Source organism: Pelodiscus sinensis, unplaced genomic scaffold (assembly GCF_049634645.1).
Source record: "Pelodiscus sinensis isolate JC-2024 unplaced genomic scaffold, ASM4963464v1 ctg149, whole genome shotgun sequence".
Taxonomy (NCBI): Eukaryota; Metazoa; Chordata; order Testudines; family Trionychidae; genus Pelodiscus; species Pelodiscus sinensis.
In genome coordinates, this window is record NW_027465936.1 from 136817 (window position 1) to 157780 (window position 20964).

The 20964-nt window shown below is 56.6% G+C and overlaps 1 protein-coding gene across 2 annotated transcripts; it reads right to left on the reverse strand.

Moving 5' to 3' along the window:
- Positions 1–1398: 1398 nt before the first annotated feature.
- On the reverse strand, positions 1399–20104 carry PCIF1 (phosphorylated CTD interacting factor 1). Of its 2 annotated transcripts, none has more exons than XM_075917067.1 (17): positions 19947–20104; positions 19450–19544; positions 17148–17286; positions 16815–16939; positions 16255–16392; positions 12545–12672; positions 12190–12344; positions 11808–11955; positions 11538–11621; positions 10424–10523; positions 10048–10210; positions 8647–8819; positions 7296–7382; positions 6706–6890; positions 4860–4953; positions 4508–4683; positions 1399–3295 (listed from the first exon to the last, which is right to left on the reverse strand). In XM_075917067.1, the coding sequence occupies exons 3-17, from the start codon at positions 17269–17271 to the stop codon at positions 3049–3051; spliced, it is 2127 nt and encodes a 708-aa protein (XP_075773182.1). In that variant the 5' UTR covers positions 17272–17286; positions 19450–19544; positions 19947–20104; the 3' UTR covers positions 1399–3048. The 2 variants fall into 2 exon arrangements, with proteins under 2 accessions (XP_075773182.1, XP_075773181.1); XM_075917066.1 differs by having other exon boundaries at positions 12545–12678.
- Between the last annotated feature and the right edge of the window lie 860 nt (positions 20105–20964).

The window sequence follows — 20964 nt, forward strand, 5'->3', positions numbered from 1 at the left end:
CGAAGGCAGCAGCAGCGGGTGGGCCTGGTGCCTGGGGACCAGCACTGAAAGGCACCGCACTTTGCCAGGGGGTTGACAGACACTTGCAGAGAAACGGGGAGACGCAGGATCTTGATTCCATTCGGGGGGGGGGGAGGGAGGGTTCTAGTACCGATTCCTCAGCCTGTTCTCCCCAGACTCCTCTCCCGTGCCCCAGGCCCCAGCCTAGACCCTACCCTTCAGGTTTCTGAGCCCGGGCCCACTGCCCCCCCACTCCTCATCTCCTTCACTGTGCCCAACCCACCTCTCCTGGCCTCAACACCGCTCCTGCCACTGGCGACTGTCCTCCCCCAGCTCTCCCTGGCTGTGCGCCAGTCTGAGCCCAGCCGCTCCCAATTGTCACTCACCTGCCAGGGCCTTGCCCCAATGCCAGCTGCTTACCCAGTCAGCTACCCCGCTCCCCTCCAAGTCCTCAGCTAATCTGCCCCCCTCCATTTACCTCCCTGGCTCCGTCTAGCTTTCGTCCCCATTCAAGGCAGACGGCTGCCTGCAGGGGGTCATTCAGGGCACTGGAAGGAGGCTTCCTGCTCCCTTGCAGTGCCTGGCCTGGAGCAGATGGAAGTGGTCAGGGCAGGAGGCTGCTGTGCTGGACCATGTTCGGTCACTGGGGTGGCACATGCAGACCCGTGGGGCCAAGAGGCTGGAACAGGCTGGGTGGAAGTGGCTCGAGCAATCTGGTGAGCTCCAGGACCAAAGGGAGCCTCACACCTGCTCAGGGAGGAAGGCTCCAGCCGCTGCTGAAGTCCCAGAAGTCTCTGCAGGGCCTGTGCACACTGGATTTCCGGAATCGAGGCAGGAAGGCCCAGCCCATGTAACAAAGAGCTCCCCGGCCCCCGTTCAGATCTCTGCTCCGGCGCACGGGCCCTTGCACTGGGTCAGAATGCACGACCACGTGCAAACTGGCCCCATGGCCCCTGGCTTCCTGCGAGAAAGGCCTGGAAGTTCCCAACTCATGCCAGCCCACTGCTCCAGCAGCCTCTGCTCCAGGGTCACCGACCCGCTTGCCGCTACCCGCTGGTCCTGCGCTCCTCTGCTGCGCGCCCTGGGACCCGCAGGGACTTGACGAGCTCCTTACGGGCCACAGTCTTGTTCCAACCACACTGGAAAAGGTGAACGGTTCAGCCAAGAGCTCCAAGAACGATTCGAGACCCAGAAAACCTGCCTCTTCCTTAAGGTGCAGGACTTCAGATCCAATCCGTTTAGTTAAGTCTCAGGCCCTACCTGGGGAAGAGGCTCTCCAGCCCAGCAAACAGCCCGAGAGCGGATGGCAGGAAGCACGCTGGGAAGGAGGCTCACATTGTAACAGAATTAGCCATTCGCGCTTACCTGTGCTGTTTGATCTAAAAGAGGAGCACGAGCTGAGCCAGCAGGTAAGGGTTTAATGCAGGAAAGGCAGGTTATACAGAAAATCAGATTAGATAAACACAATGGCCCCTCCTGGCCTTAAAACAACAAAACTGAATATAAACCCTCCCTGCCTGCTCCCTGGGCCTCTGACCCGCGCCCGTGCCCCTCACTTCTGTCCAAGGGCCCACGCCCCAAAGCGCGGCCTCTGGGCCAAAGTGCCTCTCCAAGGCGAGCTCCAACCTCGTCATCGCTGGCTGCAGTCCTGGGAGCAGCTGGCCTGTCGCTCTCTCCATTCACAACCGTCTCCCCTCAGCTGCATCCAGGCCCCCGAGTCCCAGGGCACATGCCACCCAGGCCTTCTGTCCTTTTCCCGTTGAAGACCAAGTGAGCCCGTGTCACTCAACGCCCAGCGCCACTACTTGATAATCCCCTGGTCGAACACGCCCTGCTCCTGTCCCCACTAACAGCGCTGAGCCCCACTCACGGCCTCAACAGTCCTGCTACTGTGGCAGTGCTAAGGAACTGTGCCCTAGGGATCAGTGCCGGCCACCTCTCCCGCCCCCGCCCCGCCATTCCAAATCTCAGGAAAAGGCTCCCTTCCCTTGCCTATGGCGAGTGTCTCCCTGGCACGGTTCTAACGCTGCCGCGCACACCCCTGCCCACTCAACCCACAAGCCCTCAGACAAGCAGATTCAAAGCGTGGGCTCCGTAAGAAACGATCACGTCCTAGAATTCACCCAGTACAGAGGCACGGGAGGCAGTGGTGAATCTGAGGGCACACATGGTGAACCTGGCCTCCCCGGACAGTCCCAGGCCCCTGGAGGAGGAACAGCACCAACACCAAGGGCAGCTGGAATGCTGGTTTTTAATGTCCCTAAGAACTAGGAAACAAAAATCAAAAATAGACTTTACTTTGCTTTCTTTGATAAACGTAATAAAATGGTTAGCGGGTTAAATTAATCCTTAAAAAACAAACCCCGAGGAGGTTAAATAAAGCCCAGAGGGCCCCAGGGAAAACCACAACAACTACAAACAGCTGCAAAGACGTCGTCACACGGAAATCCCTTCGCTCTGCTCCTCTGTCCTACGGGAACCAGCTTCGGCAGCACGGAACTCGCCCGCGCGGGAGGGATACACGGCTGCTACGGACAGGCCCTGCAGGGAGCACGGGCGCTGCGCACAGAACTATTTACACTCTGGACGGGGGCTGGGCTGGGGCCAGGCAGCAGGAAGAGCCTCTGGGCTCTGCCTGCCTCTCTCCTGGAAATGCCAGACCCCAGCCAGCTGCCAAGGGCCCACCAGGCCACAGCTCTGCCCGTCAGTCCATCCGTTTGTCCTCCTGTACAGCGGTCCCAGCTTCTGCTGCCTCTTCCTCAACGCTTTAGTGTTTGAAGGGGCTGCAGGATCTTCCTATGACTGCGACATCTGGCTTCCTAGCCCCTCGCCTAGGGCAGCAGCTGAGCCTTTCCCCAGGGCATGAGGCCAGGGACGCTCCCTGGACTCTGGGGAGGAAAGCAAGCAGTGTGGGCTGCCTGGAGAGTCCCCCAGGCCCAGCACGATTCAGCCAGCAGTCTCTCCACCTGCCACTGCAAACCTCCCCTTCTCCAGGGCGCTGTGCCCTCCGCCCCCTGCCGGCTGTCCCCACACGCTGCCCTCTGCAGATTAATTGGCGTTGGTCTCCCGGCTGGTGCTTTGCTCTCGGCCTGTCTCCCGATCTTTGTCTGCCACTGAGGAAGAAGTGGAGGAGGCAGAGGAGGAGCCTGTGGAACTGAGAGTCCGTCCCGAGTGCTTATAGGCTGTGACGAGCTCCTGCAGCCGCTCCGGCGTGGGCTCCCACTTGGCAAAGCCGGCGCTGTTCTGGAGGAAGATGACAGCAGTGTTGTGCACGGCTTTGTAGTACATCTCCTCTCTGCAAGGGAAGACAGGCGCTCAGCACTCGCTCCCCACCAGCCACGGCTCCAGGCCCTCCCACGCTAGTGACCTCACCACCTCCTTCCCCTCCCGTGCTGCGAAACAGCCACTCTAAGGGAGCCATACGGGGAGTTCAAATCGGCAGGGGAAGATCGGCCCCGGTGAGCCAATACAGCGCTGCGGCGCGCTCCGTGGCGCCCACGTGGGCTCGGAGCCTTCCACGGGAGAGCCCCCGAGATCAGCGTGTCACTTCCCAGGGTTTCGGCCAAGCGCACACAGCAGCCCCCTTAGCTCCTGAGGGACAGGAAGATGCAGGGAGCTCAGCAAGCGAGAGAAGAGGGAACAAAGTACCCATCTCGCACTGCAGCTCCCACTCCACCACACAGCTGGGAAGTCCCGCCAGCCTGGCTACCAACACCCATGTTGTCAGGCCTCCTGGGCCAAGGAGCAAGCGAGTGTGGACAAGGGGTATTTAAGCACATGCTGCCCACCAGGCAGAAGCCAATGGTGAAAACTGGCCCAAGCTTCTGCTTTGTACTGTTCCTCAGGGGCAGAGGCAAGGGGGCATTTTCTACCCCAGAAGGCTCCTCGGCAGAGGCTCCTCAGGCGTCAGCTGGCAAGTGGCACGGAGCTCTTCTCCACAGTGCCACGCGGCACACAGCTCAGCTCAGTGACAAGTCCCTGAGGGAGGCCAATGACAATCTTCAGTACAGGCTGAACCACTCGTCCAGCGCCCTCGGGACCTGGCCGGTGCCGATCCAGAGAATCGGCCAAACCACGGAGGTCGGTATTGGCTAGCAGCATCACCAACGCTCCTGCAGCTTGCGGAGCTCTGAGAAGGCATGTGGAGCTGAACAGCAGCACAGAACACAGAGCCAGGACAGGCAGCCGTAAACAAACTTTATGGGGCTGCTGGAAGCTTGGCCACCCGCGTGATAAGTGGGCATCCGGCTCACTCCAGTCCTGCCAGGCCCCGGCTGTTGCCAAACTAGAGTTCAGCCCGCAGCAGGGAAACTTGCTGCCCAGATATAGTGACCCTGCCGTCTGAGCCCAATCGCAGACGTGCTGGAGGTTCACTTGGGATATGCCACCTCACTCTTCTTGGGCTACTGCCTACCCCAACCGCTGCCACTATGAGCCAGGGATGCCTGCCAAGGCCCTCTCTAAAATGTACCACATCTCGAGAGCAGCCCAGGGCAGGCATGCTCACTTTTTGCAGACGTGCTGAGACCCGCTGCGGTATTCGTGGTCGAAGGCTGGCAGGATGAGCTGGTGCCGCTTGAACTTGCTCTGCTCCATGCGGGTCAAGGCTGGCGTCGGAGGGTCCCTCCACTCAGGGATGAAGACGATGAAGGAGAGAGGCTCATTGGAGCTCTCCAGCAGTTTCTAATCCACAAGGAAAAGAAGAGTCTTAGCCCTGACCAAGTAACGACAAACAAGACAGGCTCTGTAAGGAGGAAACAGCCTTCCCAGACTGCCCCAGTCCTCAGCCACCCGCTGCTCTGGACGCAGGACAGCAGCAGAGGGAAGAGAGGACGCAGGGTGGCAGATGAGTGACGTACCTCAAAGTGAGACACCATGGCATCCATCAGTTCCTCACAGAAAGGAGGGTTTGCTTCAAAAGAGCCACTTACAGGGAAAAAATCCAGGAACGGGCTGAAGGGAAGAGGGAGACCCTGCTGTTAATAGACACCTTACAAGACTCTGGCATTTGTAAAAGGGCAGCCACGTGGCCAGATGCAGCCCGACATCCTAGCAAGGCAGGGCCTGCCACATTTACTTCCTCTGTGGCCCAAGCGGCCACTAAGGAGCGACAGGCCACATGGGAAGCAGCAGGCCAACACACCACAGTTCCAAATCCGCTATTTTCAATTGTGTGAGGCTCCCTCTTCCTTCAGTAGGAGAGTGACACACCCACAGGCCTAGTGAACATGGCAAATCCAGAGCAAGTCGCTGTCCCAAGAGGGCCTGCAACACAGGCCTGAGCATTTCACGGCCAGTCCATACCCACAGCCAGGCCTGGAGTACGTCAGATGAAAGACTGGAAGGGACCCAAGTCAGCTAGCTCAGCCCTGAGACAGGACCAAGTAAATCTAACCAGCCCTGACAGGTGTTGGTCCAGCCTCTTAAAAACCACCAGTGCTGGGGATTCCACAGCCTCCCTTGGAAACCTGTTCTAGTGCTGAGCCACCCTTGGGAAAAGCTTCTAATTCCATCTCTCTCGCTGCAGCTTCCTTGTTCCAATCTCCAGTGGACACAGAGCAATGGGCCATCGCCCTCTTTAACAGCCCTCGACAGACATGGATAACATTCTGAATCCCCCCCAGTCCTCAACATGGCCAGGAGTTGTAACTGTTCATCATACAGCAGGTCTTCTAACCCTTGGAGCATTCTCACTGCTCGCCCCTGGACTCTTCAATTTGTCCACATCTTTCCTCAAGTGCAATGGCCAGCACAGGACACTGGGCTCTAGTGGAGGCCTTACCAGTGCTGAGTAGAGGGGAAGTTACCTCCCATGCCTTACACACAACATCTGCCAATAGAACCCAGAACTACGAGCCTCACAACTGCATCATGTTGACACTCATTCAGCCACACGTTGCACTTGAACTGGGAGGGAGAGAGACCCTTCCAGTCTGACAGCAACCCCCGACAACTACACGGAGTACAGCCCTTCCACCAGCTGTGCACCCACCTCAGAGTAATTCCATCGCTAGGCCACATTGCCCTCATTCACCTATAAGAACATCAGGTGGGACTATGTTAAAAACCAAATTCAAATCAAGATACAGCATGGCGACTCCTTTCCCCTCTGCCCAGCCCGTCGGCTAGTAACCCCGTCAAAGGAAATTAGATGCATCTGACAATTGGTTCTTGACAAATCCCTCCTGGTTATTCCACATATCCCTGCTTACATGGTGATTAATAGCATCAAAATTAGTCTGACCAGTCTACCAGTTTCGGGTCCTCTTTGCTCTCCTTCCTAAAGACAGGAATGTTGCCCTGTTTTCATCCTCTGGACCCTTACTTGTTCTCCCTGTGTTCTCAAAGGTAACTGCTAGTGGTTCTGAGACTGCCTTTGCTAGTTCGAGTGCTCTGGGATGAATTCCTTCAGCCACTGTGGACTGGAACGTAGCTAATTTATCTAGTTATTCTTGTGCTTCCTCCTTCTCTATCTGGGCTTGCGTTCTTTCCCTGTTGTCGTCAGCATGACTGGTTTGGATCTCTGGTCACCACTCATCTTTTGACAAACAAAACAGGCATTGAACACCTCCGCCTTCGTGAGGTCAACTAGCAAATGTTGTGAGCACTGGAAGTCCAGGAGAGAGGTCCCCCCAGGCCAGAAATGCGCACACGCACGCACACGCACACACACACACGGCAAGGGCAAGAGAAGGCAAGACTCACCCGCGGGATCCGAAATAGCCGTCTGTGTCCAGGAAGGCGGAGCAGTACTGTTTGAAATAGCAGTTCAGGGGCGAGGCAAAGCACTCAAAACTCACTCCAAAGAGTTTGTGGAGGGCTTCAAAGACGTGCACCGGGAGCGCCCCCTGCAGGCCAGTTCCTTCATAGAGCCCAACACCAAACATCATCTGGAGAGCAAACGCTGAGTGACTGCCCTCGGAGCGGTGCGCACGCTGCACTCTGGCCAGGCCCAGACCCGGACAGGACCCCCTTTGCCCCTCGCTCTCAGGCAGGTCTCCTGAGCAGCCGGGAATGGCCTCTAGACACTGCACCTGGGCCCCACTGTCGCTCATCCAATGACATTCCCCTCCCCTGGAAATCCAGCCAAGAGCAGCAGGTTGCTTTTGTAAACGAGTGCACATCTCCCTGCTTGACGACCAACGCCAAGCTCCCCAGCACAGCACCCCACCCCGAGCTCTGGAGGAAACCCCTTTAGCCCAACTTTGCTCCACTCTTCAGAGTTTGCAGCTGGGCTCCAGAGCACCAGTGAGTGTCAGTATTGCAATTCCGCCAGAGCTGAGAAGGAACCATACCTGATAGCGACGGAGAAGGCACCAAACCCTGGGCAGAAACTTCTCACAGCCAGAGTCGTCAATGCAGCTGTACCGATAGAGAAGCCACTGGAAGAGAAACCCAGGTCGTTACACACAGCAATAAAGCAGCAGGCGAGTTGGGGAGCCGCGAGATGAAGTGATAAGGAATCAGGGCCGGCCGAGGCTAGTGCAAGGGCTTCCCAACCACTAGAGATGCAGGGTGAGAGCAGGCCCGCAGGTGAACTCACCAGGGACTGCACAAACACCACCAAGTGACAGCCCCTGCTCCACTGCTTTTAAGAGTCTCTATTGCCTTGGGGCACGGCCTGGCCTCTCACATCCGATCAGACTGCTGGGCCTTCGAGTCCAGCACAGGCCAATATCGGATTCTTCGAAGGCAGAAGAACCAAGGATGAACCTGGCCAGCTGGCAAAGCCGCTCTCGTGGGAAGGGAGATTCCTTTCTGACCCCGCCACTAAGCAGCTAATCCCCCGAAAGAGGCGAGCCTGCTATTTTAGGACTATAACGTATGTAATCATGTGACCTAGCTTGGCCCTTCCCTCAGTGGCCAGGAACGACAGGCGTGTCGCAGGATGTCTACACACCAAGGAACTGTTGCCTTTTACTGGCTCAAAGCCTGTGTCTAGACTGGCAAGTTTTTCCGCAAAAAAAAAACCCTTGCCAACTGTCTACACTGGCCGCTTGAATTTCCGCAAGAGCACTGACTTCCTACTGTCTGAAATCAGTGCTTCTTGCGGAAATGCCGTGCTGCTCCCGTTCAGGCAAAAGTCCTTTTGCACAAAAGGGCCAGTGTAGGCAGCTCAGATTTGTTTTGCGCAAAAAAGCCCCGATGGCGAAAATGGCGACTGGGGCTTCTTTGCGCAAAAGCGTGTCTAGATTGGCACAGACTCTTTTCCGCAAAAAGTGCTTTAGTGGAAAAGCGTCCGTGCCAATCTAGATGCTGTTTTCCGCAAATGCTTTTAACGGAAAACTTTTCCGTTAAAAGCATTTGCGGAAAATCATGCCAGTGTAGACGCAGCCTAAGTGTATTGCCCCCTACGTTTAAGGAGCGGCCTAATACTGGAGGGCTGAGTTACAGCAGGCAACGGTCTATTTTCACTGAAACGCGTCAGCATTCTGAGCCTGCAGGCCAGTCCACAAATGGTTCATTGCCAGATGTACACTGCGGCTGCATTGGCCTCCCCCCGACCTCTGGGCCTCAAACATCCTGCACTGGGCAGACCCCCCGGCACAGCATCCCTCCTGGAAGGCGAGGAGAGGGCAGAGTGCTCTGGCCATTTGCAATGGGGGGAGTTTCTCTTGTGCCTCAGGACCGAAGCGCAGCCCTTACCAGCTTGCTGAAGTAGTTGCGGCTCACTTTCACCATCTCCCCCTTGTACCGCACACACGCCACGTTGTTCTCCACGTGCATGTCTACGCTGGGGACTGGAGGGGAAGGGATGGCCAGTCTCACTGGGTAACAGTAGACGAGCCGATCCTGGACCTCTGCTGCTTCCACCTCAGCTACGTGGGAGACGGAGAAAGCGCGACAGTCCTGTTAGACTCCAAGCCCACTAGGGGACAGGCCCCACCGCCACCCGAGACAGCAGTGAGAGGGCTGCAGACAAGGTGGTAGACCCCACTCCACAGCCAGAACTGGAGTGACCACATCACAGGGCAACCAGGCAGTCCACTAAGGCACCCAGTTAAGGGTGGAACCCGCGGCTTCCTTCAGACGCGTGTTGACCCGACACTCCCTCAATGGCACTTGGCTGGCTGCGAGACAGGAACTCTGGATCAAGCTCAAAATTTCAGGGAAAGGTCATAAGCTGCAGACACTAGACAAGCCAGATTCCGAGGGAAATCAAGGTCCCCTGCAAGAGGTCTTCCCCCCCCCCCCCCCCCCGACCTTTCCCCCCCGCCATACACAGCAGCAGCTGCACTATTTGCTGTGGGGAAGATGAACCTGGACTGCATGGCCATGTCTACACTAGCACTTAAGTCCTCAAAGCCTGTGTCACTCAGGGCTGAGGAAAAACCAGACTGCTGGCGAGCGGCGTTTTCCGGGCAGAAGTGGCTGTTGTTCACGTGGCCTGCAGGGTTTGGAAAGCACACCTCCCCCACTACAACGAGGTGCATGTGAACTGGACAGGCTAGCCCGCATTTAGGGATGTAAAATCCTGTTTATGGGATTCTGCGGGCGGGGGGGAGGGGCCTGCTGTGACGGCACGTCGGGTTCCCCCCGATCCTGCACCCCTGTAGCAGCCAGAACAGACTCCCCCAGCCAGTAGAACAGGGGGGGTTTATTGCTTCTCCAGGGTACAGCACAGCACAGACGTGATGCGATTAAAGGAGTCAGGGCCAGGCAGCCTGAGATCCCTTCGGGTAGGGGATCCATCACCTGTCTCAGCCCTCAGCTTAGTCTGTTCCCTTCACATTTCCCAGCCAGAAAATTGTCCAGCTCCCAGACCCTGCCCCCCAGCCAGGTGGCCGTCTCCACCTCCCTTGTCTGTCCCTCTGGGAAGCGCCTTATCTGCTCAGGCTGGGACTAGGTGTCTGGGCCAATCCACATGTGGGTGAGTCGTGGGGACCGGGTTACAGAGCAGACACTACGTCACACCTGCTCCGGCCTGGCTGGGCCTACCCGCCAGTTAGCCATTTCCCGGTAACCCTTTCCATCCCCAGCTGCCCTGCCACTGGCGCTGTTGGCATGTGCTGCACTGCCCTGGGGCTCGCCAGGCTTGCTGCCTACCGGATATATTGTGCTCCTTGAGGACGGCAAGATGCTTTTCCCGGATCCGCTTGACGTACTCGAGCGATATGTGGTATATCTTACTGCAGATGCCTTCGACCGAGTCCTTGGCTGCAGCAGACACGTGGGGCCCACACTGCTTCCGTAAGTGCTCTAGGCGGTCCTGCAGCGGCAGAGAGAGGCCCTCACACCCTGTCACCAACTCTCCATCAGCTGACACTCCCCCTTGGGCCCTTCCTCTCACTAAGCAGCTGTGGGCGAGACGTCAGCCAGAGACGGAGGAGCTTTCCCCGCCCTCCACAGCCCCCACCTTCCCTTGCTTCAGGTGTAGGCAAAGGGAGCTGCCCACGTAGTCCTGCTCCAAAGGGATACTGACCATGTAGTCCTCCTTGGAGGCTGAATGGTCCCGTCGCAGCCAGCTGAAGGTGTCCTCCACATTCCATTTCACCACTTTCCTACTGTCTGGCGACGCACTCCTGCACACAATGCAGAAACAGGAATTTAACCCACAGCTGCGGTGACATGTCCCTTCCCAACGCTGGGTCACATGGCAGACACGTCTTCCCCAGCACAGCGTCCCATCACTGTCAGACGGGCGCCCCGCAGGCAGTGTCCCCGACGCCTGCCTGATCAGGACCTGCCATGCCATCACAACGCACATGGCTCTCCATGCTGCCGACACAACGTACATGCCTGCGCTCCTCTCCCCAGCAGGACAGGAATTCCCTAACTGACCAGTGGGCCTCTCACCTCCAAAGGTGCCCACTACTGAACGCTTCCAAGGATGGCATTAAATCCTCTCCCACACAACGAAAAACTGCATCAATGGAAACTGCAGCCTAGCTCGGAGCCCGGACAGGACCATCTGTGTAGGGCTTCAACGTTTACTCCTTGGGGCTGGGCTCTGCCTTGCCCCAGACACCAATGCCAGAGCCACGAAAAGCAGCAAGGCAGGAGTTCATTCTTTCTTCCTGGCCCTGAAGGCTCTTCAGCTCGTGTCATTTTAACTTAACTCGCACCCCACAGATAATGGCCCTCATTCACCAAACTCCTAGCAAACATCACGGACCTGTGTGTGTCAGTGCTACCCTGCGACGGAGAGCTGCTCAGAGCATTCACACGCTGCCTAGTGTTGCCCCTTAGCCACTGGAAATTGGCTGCTTGTTCCCACCATTGGTGCCTACTGTCCTTGTAGCATCACACAGGATACCCACTTGGCCTTCTCTGGGCCAGGCATCTCTCAGACACCGTCTCCTCGTCTCTCCAATCTCAACAGCATACATCTTTCCAAACTCTCATCCTACTCATCCCTGCCGACATAAGATGCCGCCGGCCATTTTCACTGCCTCTCTCGGGGGTCTTTACTCCTGCTTTGTTCTGAGAATACTTGGAAGAATTCAAGGTGGGGCTGCAACAGCCATTTCTGGAAAGGCCTTGGAATATTCTCTGCCCTAAGCAGTAGATAACCAGCTGCAAGAGACAACCCCAACCTGGATTCAATGAGCCGTTTCGCAGCCTCGGCGTATTTGAATAGCAGTCGCTTGGCTTCCTCACGGAACTTGATTCGGGATAATCTGCAACAAATACAAACACACACGTCACGGCCCGCTTCCCGGCTATGGCAGCACGCAGGTGCATCAGCTCTCAGCCCACCCTTCGCACGAGCTGCTGACGCTGCACTGGGGAAGTGACACCCAGCAGCGAAGAATCCTCGAGGAAAGCCCTAGAGTGCCCCAAGGCCAGGAAGCCCAGAGCAGTACCTGATGGGAATGTCATTCATGATTTCTCTGAACATGGAAGGAGACACTACTGGCTCGCAGTTGCTTGGTAGCAGAGGGTCTGTTCCTTTATCCACTACCTTCCGCTCCAACATCCAGCGGTTAAAGGATTCCCGTGGAGGGTCAATCCCTAGAGGAACAGAAAAGGCCTGCTTAGTGCCCCTTACTATTAGCACGAGGCTGCAGCCAGATGCTTGGATCAGCATGCAATCTCGGATCACGTCCAAGGGAGCCCAGGAGAGCCACACGAGGCAGGCAAAGGACAGGGAAGAAGAGAAGAGGAGACGGAAGGAAGGAGAGCAAGGCACAGCAGCCTGTGCGTGTGTGCAGTGAGGGGGCGGGGGGAACAGACACAGGAATTTACCCTCTCGTTGCTGGCAGAGCTCCCGGTAATGCTGCCGCAGCTTCAGTATAAGCTGAGATCGAAGCAGCTCCACCTCGGGGTGCAGAGGCAGCACTTTGGACGGAGCCCTCTGCTTTATCACCGCATTGGTTTGGATGTCCAGGTCCCAGTACACTCTGCAGCAGAAGCAACAGTTGGTCAGGATGGTGGGATATTTAACCAAGTCACTGTGGGATGTACCGAAGTCAGCAGACTGAACCCTCCAGCCACCCGGCAGCCTGGAGCCTGCCAAGTCCCCCTGCACAGGCATGGGGAAAGTCTGCTGTCCCCAGCTTGGTAGCAAGGAAAGAGCAGCAGCAAAGAGAAGCCAACTCACTCAGTTGGTCGGAAAAGAGCTGCCTGTTTATCTTCAGATGTAATGCCACATATCTTCAAAATAGGGGTCCCTGGAATACTGGGGGAGCTGGGGACTGTCTGGGCAGCTGGATTCACTGGAACATCCACCTGTGACTGAGAAATGCCATCATTACGCTGGAAAGCAAGGCACTGGGCACCAAATCCATCCCACAAAAAGCAGCAGTCAGCATGCCCAGGACTGCTCGAGAGAGTATGTCGACACTGCCTCTGGCCTACACAAACATGGGCACTGCTCAGTCGAGCGCCTTTCCCAGCTCAACTCCCTGCCGGCCACAAGCACAAGGACCACTGGGTGCGGGCTGAGTCAGATTTTCCTCTTTCTTGGGTGCCAGGTCTGAGTCACTGGACAGGAGCTGTCCTCGGACCTTGAACAGTGCCGGTGACAGAGCCCAAGTTCCAAGCCCCTTTGATTCTGTCTCAGGTGGAAGGAAGGAACACACAGAGAAGACAGTGCCTTTGTACAGGGCTTCCTTCTCAGCCATTCTAGGAATCCTGTCTCTTCCTGTCACAGCACAACACACCCGACCTTGTGGGACTCTTCAGAACAGCAACAACTGAACATTCACCACTTGAACACAACTACCTGAAAGCTCACCTTCAGCATACCTCCCCCGACATTCCTACCCTGCCGCCTGCCACGGACTCCTCCCAGAACGTTCCAACTCAGAGTCAAACCAGCGCTCACAAATCCTCGGTGGCGACACCCCCACCATGTGTTTTCTGTCACAGACAGTCCCCATCTCCCAACAGCAACAGCCAGGAAGAACCTTCGCTTTGCCAGCCGCCTTGTGCTCACCAACACTCCCAGAGTTTTGAACAGCACAGCAAGGCTTGTGCTCGCGCTCTCTAGCCTGTGCTTTTCAGCCCTCAACAAATGCCTCTCCCAGCGGGCCCCAGCCTCCTGTCTGCCGTACACTAAGGAATAAGTTGTGCTTGGCCTTTTGGTACTGGACGCATCTTCCCCTGGCTTCCTGGGCGCTTAGGAGTGCTTACTTTCAGGCTGCTTTGAGAGGAGCCCTTCGCTGCAGAGCAGGGGGCTCCAACCTTTTTAAGCTCAAGATCACTTTTTGATTTTAAGTGCAATCCAGGATCCTCAGATCCAAATACCCTGCCCCCCCCCCGCCTTTGTGGGCCCTGCCCTGACCCTGCTCACGCTATTCTCCGTCCCTTTCACGAGGCAGGAGCAGAGGGTTGGACACAGGTGCCAGTCTTGGGCTAAGGGATGGGGAGCGTGAGAGGAGCTTTGAGCTGAGCCTAAGGCAGGGGTTGGGGTTCAGGGTACAGGCTCTGTAGGGGAGTTTGGTTCCAGAGGACTCAGGGCTAGGACTGGGGTTTGATGTGGTGGTGGGGGGGGTCATGACTGAGGCAGGACTTTGGGATGCTTGCTCTAGCTGGACACTGCTTACTTTAGGCAGCTCCTGGGTGGAGGTGCAGTGGGACTCAGGCAGGCTCGGCCCTGCCCCACTCTCAAAAGCAGCCAGCAAACACCCTCCGTCCCAAGCCCTGTTTTGCCCTCCCTCCATTCTGTGGAAATAGGATACAGAGTGGAAGAGGGGGCATCCCGACATCAACGCCCCCTCCTCTCCCTGCCCAGCCCGGCAAGCTGGAGGGGCAGCTCAAGTGCCAGCACTCGATAGCCTCTTGGCCAAACCAGTCAGGATCCCGTCAGAGGCTCCAAGATCTCCCAGTAGATCCTGATCTCCTGACTGGTGAGCACTGCTCTATAGGCACCGCGTGTAAGGACAGAAGGGACATCAGAGCATCTAGTTTGACCTTCTGCATATCAAAGACCCCCAACACCACTTTGCACCAGCTTGCTCACCCAGCAGCCAAATGATACCAAAGCATTACAGCCCACAGCAGACTAGGGTGTTCTGTGCACGGGGGAAGAATAGGAGGGACTGAGGGGCATGAATGTCCCAGGGCCCTGCAACGGCAGAGAAACGATCCGGTGAGATACCCAAATAATCTTGGTGAGTGACCCGCACGCTGCAGAAGCAGGCGAGACACCCCCTCACCAAGGTCACTGCTACGTGACGAGACATAAGGTGATCACAGCCTGAGCATGCCCTTTCAGGTTCAGCAGGCTGATGCACAGGGGGATCCAGTGGATGGAGGTTACTTAGATTTCCAGAAAGCCTCCGACCAGTCCCTCACCAAAGGCTCTTACGTAAAGTTACTTGTCATGGGAGAAGAGGAAAGGCCCCCTCACAGATTGAAAACTGGTTACAAGACAAAACTGAGGGTAGAAATAAGTGGTCAGTTTTCAGAGTGGAGAGAGGTAGCTAGTGGGGTCCCCGAAGGGTCCATTCTGGGACCAATCCTATTCAATCGATTTATAAATGATCTGGAGAAAGGGGTAAACAATGAGGTACCAAAATTTGCAGATGATACCAAACTGCTCAAGATAGTTAAGCCCAAAGCAGACTGAAGAGCTTCAAAAGAATCCACAAAACTAGGTGATTGGGCAACAAAATGGCATATTAATTTTCATGTTGATAAATGCAGAGTAATGCACATTAGAAAAAAAAATCCCAATGATACATACAATACGATGGAGATGAATTTGGCTACAAGTACTTAAGAGAGATCTTGGAGTCAGTGTGGATAGTTCTCTGAAAACATCCACTCACTGGGCAGCGGCAGTCAAAAGAGCAAACAGAATGTTAGGGATCATTAAAAAAGGGATAGAGAATAAGACAGAGAATATCTTATTGCCTCTGTATAAAACCATAGTACGCCTACATCTTGAACACTTGTACAGATGTGGTCACCTCATCTCAGAAAAGATTTCTTGGCATTTGGAAAAGGTTCAGAAAAGGGCAACAAAAATGATTAAGAGGTTTGGGAACAGGTCCCAAATGAAGAGAAAAATCAAAAGATGGGGCTTTTCAGCTTAGAAAAGAGGAGATTAAGGGGGGAATAGGATAGAGGTCTATAAATCATGACTGGTGTAGAAAAAGTGAATAGGGAAAAGATATTTACTTCTTCCCATAAGAACTAGGGATCAACTGAAATTAATAGGTAGCAGATTTTTAAAAAGTTTTTCTTCACACAGTGCACAGTCAACCTGTGGAACTCCTTGCCAGAGGATGTTGTGAAGACCAGGACTTTAATAGTATTCAAAAAAGAAGTAGATCAATTCATGGAGGTCAGGTTCATCAATGGCTATTAGCCAGGATGGGCAGGGAGGGCGTGGAAATGGGTGACAGGGGAGGGATCACTGGATGATTCCTCTGAGGGCACCTGGCATTGGTCCCTATGGGCAGACAGGGCTCTGGGCTAGATGGACCGTTGGTCTGACCCAGCCTGTCATGCTCGCTGCACTGTACTGAGACCCCATTACCTGTATTCTTAGGCAGTCAGGAAGTGGGGAGCCATCCCGCCACCTTTATCCTGTTAGATGTTCCTTTGCTCCTCAGGCAGTCAGCAGCCTTAGCCACTTCCACTCCCTTTCTCCTCAGCAAGCCAGGATTTTCCTCAATCCCCAAAATACACAGCCACAGACTCTTCAGCTCTTGTAAAAGCTTCCCCAGTAACTCAGCTCTCATCTGCCGGCCAATTCTTCAGCAGCCCTCCCAGCTAAACAAACCACATGTGACATTCATTCCAGAGTTTCCTCTCCTCTGGGTGTGCTTTAAGGGCACCTGATCGAGAACTGGGACCCACCTTCACTTTCTTGACGCTGTTACCACTGGGCTGAACCTCCTCAGAGAGTCTCCTCTTCCTTGGCTTGCCCTCCGGAGTGCTTTCCAACACACCTCCTTCCGCAGGCACTGGAGCGGCGTTCAATCCCAGAGGGTCAGACTAAAAGGGTTAGTTCCAGGCATACAGTTACGAGAAGAATCATTAGCTCACACGCCTTCCACAGCCCCACATATCCCAGCTGGAGGGAACAAGCTCTCATCTTTCCCATGTCATCGCCCCAGTCTCTCACATGCAGAGAGTTCAAGTTAGGAACTACAGAGTGGCCTTACTCTAGGCAGCGCCCTAGAAGAGGTGCAGAGTCTGAGACAACTCCAGCAGTGCGCCGCCGCCCTCCCCCAAAATGCCTAGCCAGGACCAGACAAGACTCTTGCAGCTGGTAAGCTGCTTCCCCACAGTGCCCTGATGGTAGCAGGTGAAGCAGACCCTCCGACGAGGCGCAATCCCACTCCTACAGGAGTGCATGTGACTCCCAGCAAGGCACCCCACATTCCTATGACTGCCTGAAGCAAACAGGTCCTCACAATAACATCATGTTGTCCCAGGACAGGCATCTCCCACAGCGACTGGTTGGTGAAACGGTTGAAGTAGTAAGGACGATTCTCCCGCTTACTCCAGCACTTCTCCCAGCCTGCCTGCACCAGCTCATCTGGAGGAGAGGAAAAGTATCAGCACAGGAGCAGCCCTGAACAGCAACCCTGCTGCTCCCGCCCCCATCGCTGCCACCACACGTGCTGATCTGGGAAGGGGGATTGTCCCAGCCCGAGAGGCTCCTTGCCCTAAACTTCCCCCTCTCCCTCCCTGCTGCCAATGGGCTCCAGAACCCTAACCCTGAGCTCTGAGAGCAGAGCAAGTACCTGGCAGGTCCTGCACCAGTCGGATTGGTTTCGGGGAGCTGGGCTGGGTCTGGTTAGAGGTACCAGGCGAGTGACTCATCAGAGAGGCTTCCTCCCTGGGGCTGCCGTGATTCTCATTGGCCATTTCTCAGCACATGCACTAGAGAAAATAGGAACAACCAGCAGATGAAATGATGATTTGGCCAAGGCAGGTTGTGTGCCCAGAGTCAGTTCAACAGCTTAGCTCTAGAGTCCAAGCCCGTATCAGCAGTGCCCCAGGGCTCGAAACGGGGAAAGAGCAGTACCTGCTCAGTGGCAGAGCGCTGCTACCTGCTCAGTGGCAGAGCGCTGCTACCTGCTCAGTGGCAGAGCGCTGCTACAGGTGCCTGTTAGCCTATTTACATACAGATTAATGGGAACTCAACTGCAAGAGGAAGCACTTAGCAGCACTGGAAATACACAACTTACAACTAGACCCCATGTGAAAGGTTGAGTGCCCATCCCCCCACTCGCCTACCGGAGAAGGCAGCAGCTCCTCACCTGAAAACAGACCTGCCCCCACCACCCCTCCACAATGCCAGGCACACAGCACACGCTGGCCTGCTCCAGTCATTTTTAGGAGGTAGCATAGGCTTAAAAATACACGCACACTTTGTTAGCTTTAAACACGGGGCGGCCAGGAAACATTCATGCACTAAAATACGAATTCCAATGCTCTACTAGAAAGGCAACCAGGGAGCCACAGGTGCAGACACAGGCTGCGAGGCAAGAACCCCTTGGTATCCTCACTGATCTGCTCCAAGGCTTTGAATAAGTTCCTGCACTTCTCTGAATGTCAGTTTCCTGAGCTGCAAAACAGGGGTGATGCTCCTGTCTGCCCACAAAGGCAAACAGGAAGGTTAATAGGTCACATTGCTCAAGCACCATGTAATTATTTATTAAATGTCAGTTGGACAGAAGCCTCCCTGTAAAAGTACCAAAACAGTTAGTATTGAGTCAAGCACTAGAGATGACTTCTCTATCAGTCCTAAACATCCTACTTCTACGGTGAAAACAGGAAAAAGGGATGAATATTAAGGCATTTCCAGCTGTTACCCCAGTTTCTCCAACACCAAATGGGCAGCTGCCTTTGTATCTCATTGCCCTTATCTCCCCCAATTCAGCATTTAAGACGGGAGAAAAGAGGTAGCACCAAATACTTGCATTTAAGTGGCAATAATATAACATCACCAAGTGACCATGTTCTCATCTTTCACCTACAGAGACCAGCGTGAAAACCCTGATTTGGGTTGTAATAAATCTAGTAGTCACTCATTCTAGATTACACTCCTGCATACGCCAAAACAGGCAGTGTGGCCAGCAGAAATGGGACAGAATGAAGGTCTACAAATCAGGAATTAGCACCAGCTGGCTCCCAGGGGCACTAACTACAGAAGAGCGCAGTGTAGATCAGAAATGAAGCCTATTGGCAGGCATGCTCGTACAGGAGGGGCTGCAAAATGGGGAGTCACCCTCTCTCTCCCAGGAAAGGTAATATAGTTTAGCAGAGATGTGCTTGATTCTCCAGAGGCAGGCAAGAGACAAGTAAGCCAACAAGTGAAAGGCCGAGAGCACCTATTAGACAGCCTGTAGCAGGACATACAAACATTTAGACCCTTCAGCGAACGGAGGAAATATTGAATTTGCATAACTGTGCTGTATACTTCCTCCACGCTAACCCTGGTGTGACCTGTACAGTCATCCTAACGGGGGTAAGCAAAGACTGCAATACTAGCTCGATCATTTTGCAGGAAAAAAAGCAACCGCTCAGCCCCACTATATAGTCACTGTCATGCACCAAACCAGAACTGGCATTTTTGTGGGACTCGACTCACAATCTTCATTCAATGGTCTAGCCAAGCTTTTAATCCCTCCTCTTTAGACAAATATGTAGCAAGCCCAAGCCCATGCCCATTGAATAGGATTGCTGGTGGATTGAAATACAGGGGGTAAGAGTCAAACTAAACCAGGGTTGCACTTTAAGGAGCTACAGCGACGCAGAGGCGACAAAACGTTCCATGAAATGACAGAAGTTGTGGCAAAGTTTGCGGGAAGGTGACGAGTGCGGCAGCCCGCGTTTCCCAGCAGTGACAGGCGCGCTCCCCTCGCAGGGAAGGGCAGCGACGCGGGATCCTCCCAAGCGGCCGAGCCGATCGCTTCCCTCCGCCGCGGCCTGGGCGGACGGCGCCGCGGGAGCAGCAACGTGGCCGGACCCCCCCGCGCTCGCGCCTGGCAGCGAGGCCCGGAGGCCCCGGGGATGGGCCGCAGCCGGGCCGGTACTTACAGTCGCGGGCCGATCTCTCCTCTCCGGCGAGGCCGAGCGCTGCGCGGGGCCGCATCCTCACAGCGGGCGGGGGCGCGCCTGGCCCGCGGCGGGCGCTACGGGGGGAGACGCCGCGTTAGTGCCGGCCCGCGGGCCGCTTGCCCCGCCCCCGCCCGGCCCGGCCCGCTTGCCCCGCCCCCGCCCGGCCCGCGGGCCGCTTGCCCCGCCCCCGCGCCCGCCCGGCCCGCGGGCCGCCGCTCAGTTCCCGCCCCCGCCTCCTTGCCCCCGCCCGGCCCGGCCCGGCCCGGCCCGCGGGCGGCGCTGGCGTCGGGAGCGCGCACGCGCGGGTCTCGCGGCAGAGGCGGCCCGGGACCGGGCCCGCGCACACGGCGGCGCCGGGGGCCAGGCGCGCAGGGCTCTAAGATGGCGGCCGGGAGCGCGGGCCCGTCTCCGCCGCGCGGCCCCTCCCCCCCGGCCCGCGGCCCCGCCTCACCCGCGCGGCCCGCGCCGCCCGGTACCTGCGTGCGGGGTGAGGGGCTGTGGGCGCCGGGGAGCGCTCCGCTTCCTGCCGCCGTCCCGCCTCCGGCGCGCCCTCCCCTCCGCCGCCATCTTGTGTCGGAACCCAGACCCGCCAGTGCGCAGGCGCCGGGCCGCCCCGCCCTGGGCAGTGCGCAGGCGCCGCTCTCAAACTCGGGCACTGCGCAGGCGTAACTCTCGCCACACCGCGGCCCCAGGCAATGCGCATGTGTAGAAGCTAGAGTCGCCCTTCAGGTGCTCGCAACACGCATGCGCCAAGCCTGCCCCACCCTGTCAGCTTCCAGGCGCCATCTGTAGTGTGGCAGGAGTAGGCTCCTCCCCTCTGGGCGTGGCTAGAAGGGAGGCTGGCAGGGGAGGCACCGGCTGGGGGGTGGAGCCCTGCCTGCTGGGGCGCCTGGGTCCTACTGCCCAAGGTGAGGGGTATGCTGGGCTCAGCCCCTGCCCGCCCCCGCGCTCCCGCCATGGGGAGCCCCCAGCATCCCTCCGCCCGCCCCTGCCAGGGTGCAGAGCGGCGCCGTGTGGGGCGTCTCCCCGGGGTCCGAGCAGGCAGCAATTGACAGACACGGGCACCTGCACCTCTCTGAGCCTCTTCCAGACAGGCCTCTCGTCCGGCCCACATTCCTGCACTTCCCCCAGTGACTGTGGCCAGCTGGGCCGCAGAGGGGCTCAGGAGTGTGATACTGAGCCCGGGACGGGCTGTTCCCAACCAAGGGCCAAGTGTGAACTCCTTGGGCACTGCAACCTCCTAAGCATGGAGTCACAGAATCCTCAAATCCCTGGGCTGGAAGAGCCCTTAGGAGTCATCGAGTCCAGACCCCTGCCCAAAGCAGGTCCAAACCCGGCGAATCACAGTGAGCGCACTGGTCTGTCTCGCCAGGAGCACGCTGGTCTGTCTCGCCAGGAGCGCGCTGGTCTGTCTCGCCAGGAACGCGCTGGTCTGTCTCGCCAGGAGCGCGCTGGTCTGTCTCGCCAGGAGTGCGCTGGTCTGTCTCTCCAGGA